This window comes from Panthera pardus, unplaced genomic scaffold, assembly GCF_024362965.1.
Source record: "Panthera pardus isolate Hobbes unplaced genomic scaffold, ASM2436296v1 HiC_scaffold_26, whole genome shotgun sequence".
NCBI lineage: Eukaryota > Metazoa > Chordata > Mammalia > Carnivora > Felidae > Panthera > Panthera pardus.
In genome coordinates, this window is record NW_026526832.1 from 27,521,352 (window position 1) to 27,523,273 (window position 1,922).

The window sequence follows — 1,922 nt, forward strand, 5'->3', positions numbered from 1 at the left end:
ATGGGTTTAGTCGGCAACAGAAAGAAAGCTCCCACCACCAAAATAAGGAGAGAAGATTAATCGTGACGATTTTACTTTACGGACAAAATGCATTTAAAGTCATCGGCCCTCTAAAATACCTCGGACAGGCAGAGAAGGGCACAGCAATCTGTCTCTTCGCAAAGGCGCCGGGCTCCTGAGAAACCATGAGAAAACGAGAAAATACCTGCTTGTCTGGCTGTTGAGTGTTCCCAGTGGGAATTCCCTCGGGACTTTTCAGACCACAAAGTCACCACGCTTACTGTATTAAAAGAATAACTACACGCTGTTGTTCCGTGAGCCAGTCCAGGTCTTGAAAGCTCTCCTGTCCCCTCCCAGGGGCCGGGATGGGTCGTGGTCCTGGGGTGGAGCTCAAGCGCTCTGGGGCCGAGGCTCTCGCCCGCCGTTGAGGAGGTCTGTGAGCTCTCCGATGTACTTGATGGTGTACTTCAGCGTCTGGATCTTGGTGAGCGGCTGGCCCCTCTGGCTGTAGACAGGTGGCAGGTAATTCCGAAGGGTGTGCAGGGCATCGGCCAAGGTCCTCATTCGGAGCTTCTCCCTCTCGCTGGCCTTCCGTCTCCGCTGCACGGACATCCTGACTTTGGCGCCCTTCTGGGTCTTGGGGCCACCAGCGCCCTGCAGATAGGCAGGCTGGAAGGCTAACACGTTGTAGTCCACCTCCCCCAGGCCACCGGTCCCACGGCCACCGCAGGCACCGCTGCCCCCACCGTTGGCACCTCCGTGCCCACAGGGCAGCCCAGCCACAGCTGGACGGGGAGAAGAAGCATAGGACTCCAGCGATGGAGCCGGAGACAGGCTCTGAGTGGGGGAGGCCTCGTTCGACTCAAAGGGCCCTGCCCTGTCATTCCAGTCCCAGGACGACAGCAGGCCGGGGCTGTCGGAGGGGCCCAAGGCCTCCTCGAGGCCGAGGAAGGTCTCACGCAGGTTGTCCATGCCTGGGAGACAGCTGCAGAGAGAACGGCTCCCTGGCAAGTGAGAAAGAAAGTTCTGCCGCCAGCCAGGGCAAGCTCCCTTTTATGATGGTGGGGGAGAAGTGATAAAGTGGGAAAGAGGGCCGGGTGGGGGGAGTTCAAAGGAGACACCAAGGACCAAGATGGAAAATGAACTCTTCAGGTGTCACTTTCTCCTCATTGATAATTAGCATCTTCCAGCTAAAATGTCTTTAAACAAAAAGGCCTCCAAGAGAAGAAAAAAGGAATTATCTTGTTGTAACTAAACCAATTAAGGCTGCCTAACTAGACTTAGCATTGTCCTGTGGAACTCATTAATGAGGGAGCCAAAGAAAACAAACCTGGGGCAATTTGCAGCAAGGAGGTGGTGGCCCAGGGCCCTGGTGGAGAGTCCCAGGGTGCCCCAGAGGGCCACCATCCCCATTCAGCAAGACCTCCTAGACGTTTCAGAGCAGATGGGGTATCCTGGTGGAGAAGCAGCGTGGTGTAGGGACAGGGAACCCCTCTGGGCTTGGATTCCATGGCATGTCAAATGCGGACAATTATGACTCTTACTTCAGAAGGCTTTCCAGAAGACAGCACCCAGCAGACACACAGTGAATGCCGATTTCCCTCTTGCCTTCCTCTTCAGCAAATTTTCCTGAGTTGTGCTTCCAACATGCCCACACTCAGAATGACAAAGGCCAGCAGCTCCAGGAAAGCCAGAGCCTTAATGAGCAGGAAATATCCTTCCAGAAGCTTAAAGGCCTTGCTTTAACTGAGCAGATTGGGATTCCCCACAGCAAACAGACACCAGGCAACAGAAAACTCTTTTAAGGCAGGGAGTTTGCAGAATACCTGGCATTTTGCCTTCTGAAGGTCTTTTAAAAATCCAGGGGCAGAATCACACCTTGGTTTTTGAAATGTATAGAGGAAGTGTGAAATTAACTAGGG

The 1,922-nt window shown here is 53.9% G+C and overlaps 1 protein-coding gene across 1 annotated transcript; it reads right to left on the bottom strand.

The window, feature by feature from the left end:
* Nucleotides 1–390: 390 nt before the first annotated feature.
* Nucleotides 391–972, bottom strand: MSGN1 (mesogenin 1). The gene has a single exon (XM_019448749.2). It carries the CDS (start codon nucleotides 970–972, stop codon nucleotides 391–393), a length of 582 nt encoding a protein of 193 aa, XP_019304294.1.
* Nucleotides 973–1,922: the final 950 nt, after the last annotated feature.

What these genes read in the sequence shown, in the direction of transcription:
- MSGN1 (XM_019448749.2), bottom strand. Translation starts at nt 972, where the DNA reads ATGGACAACCTGCGTGAGACCTTCCTCGGCCTCGAGGAGGCCTTGGGC.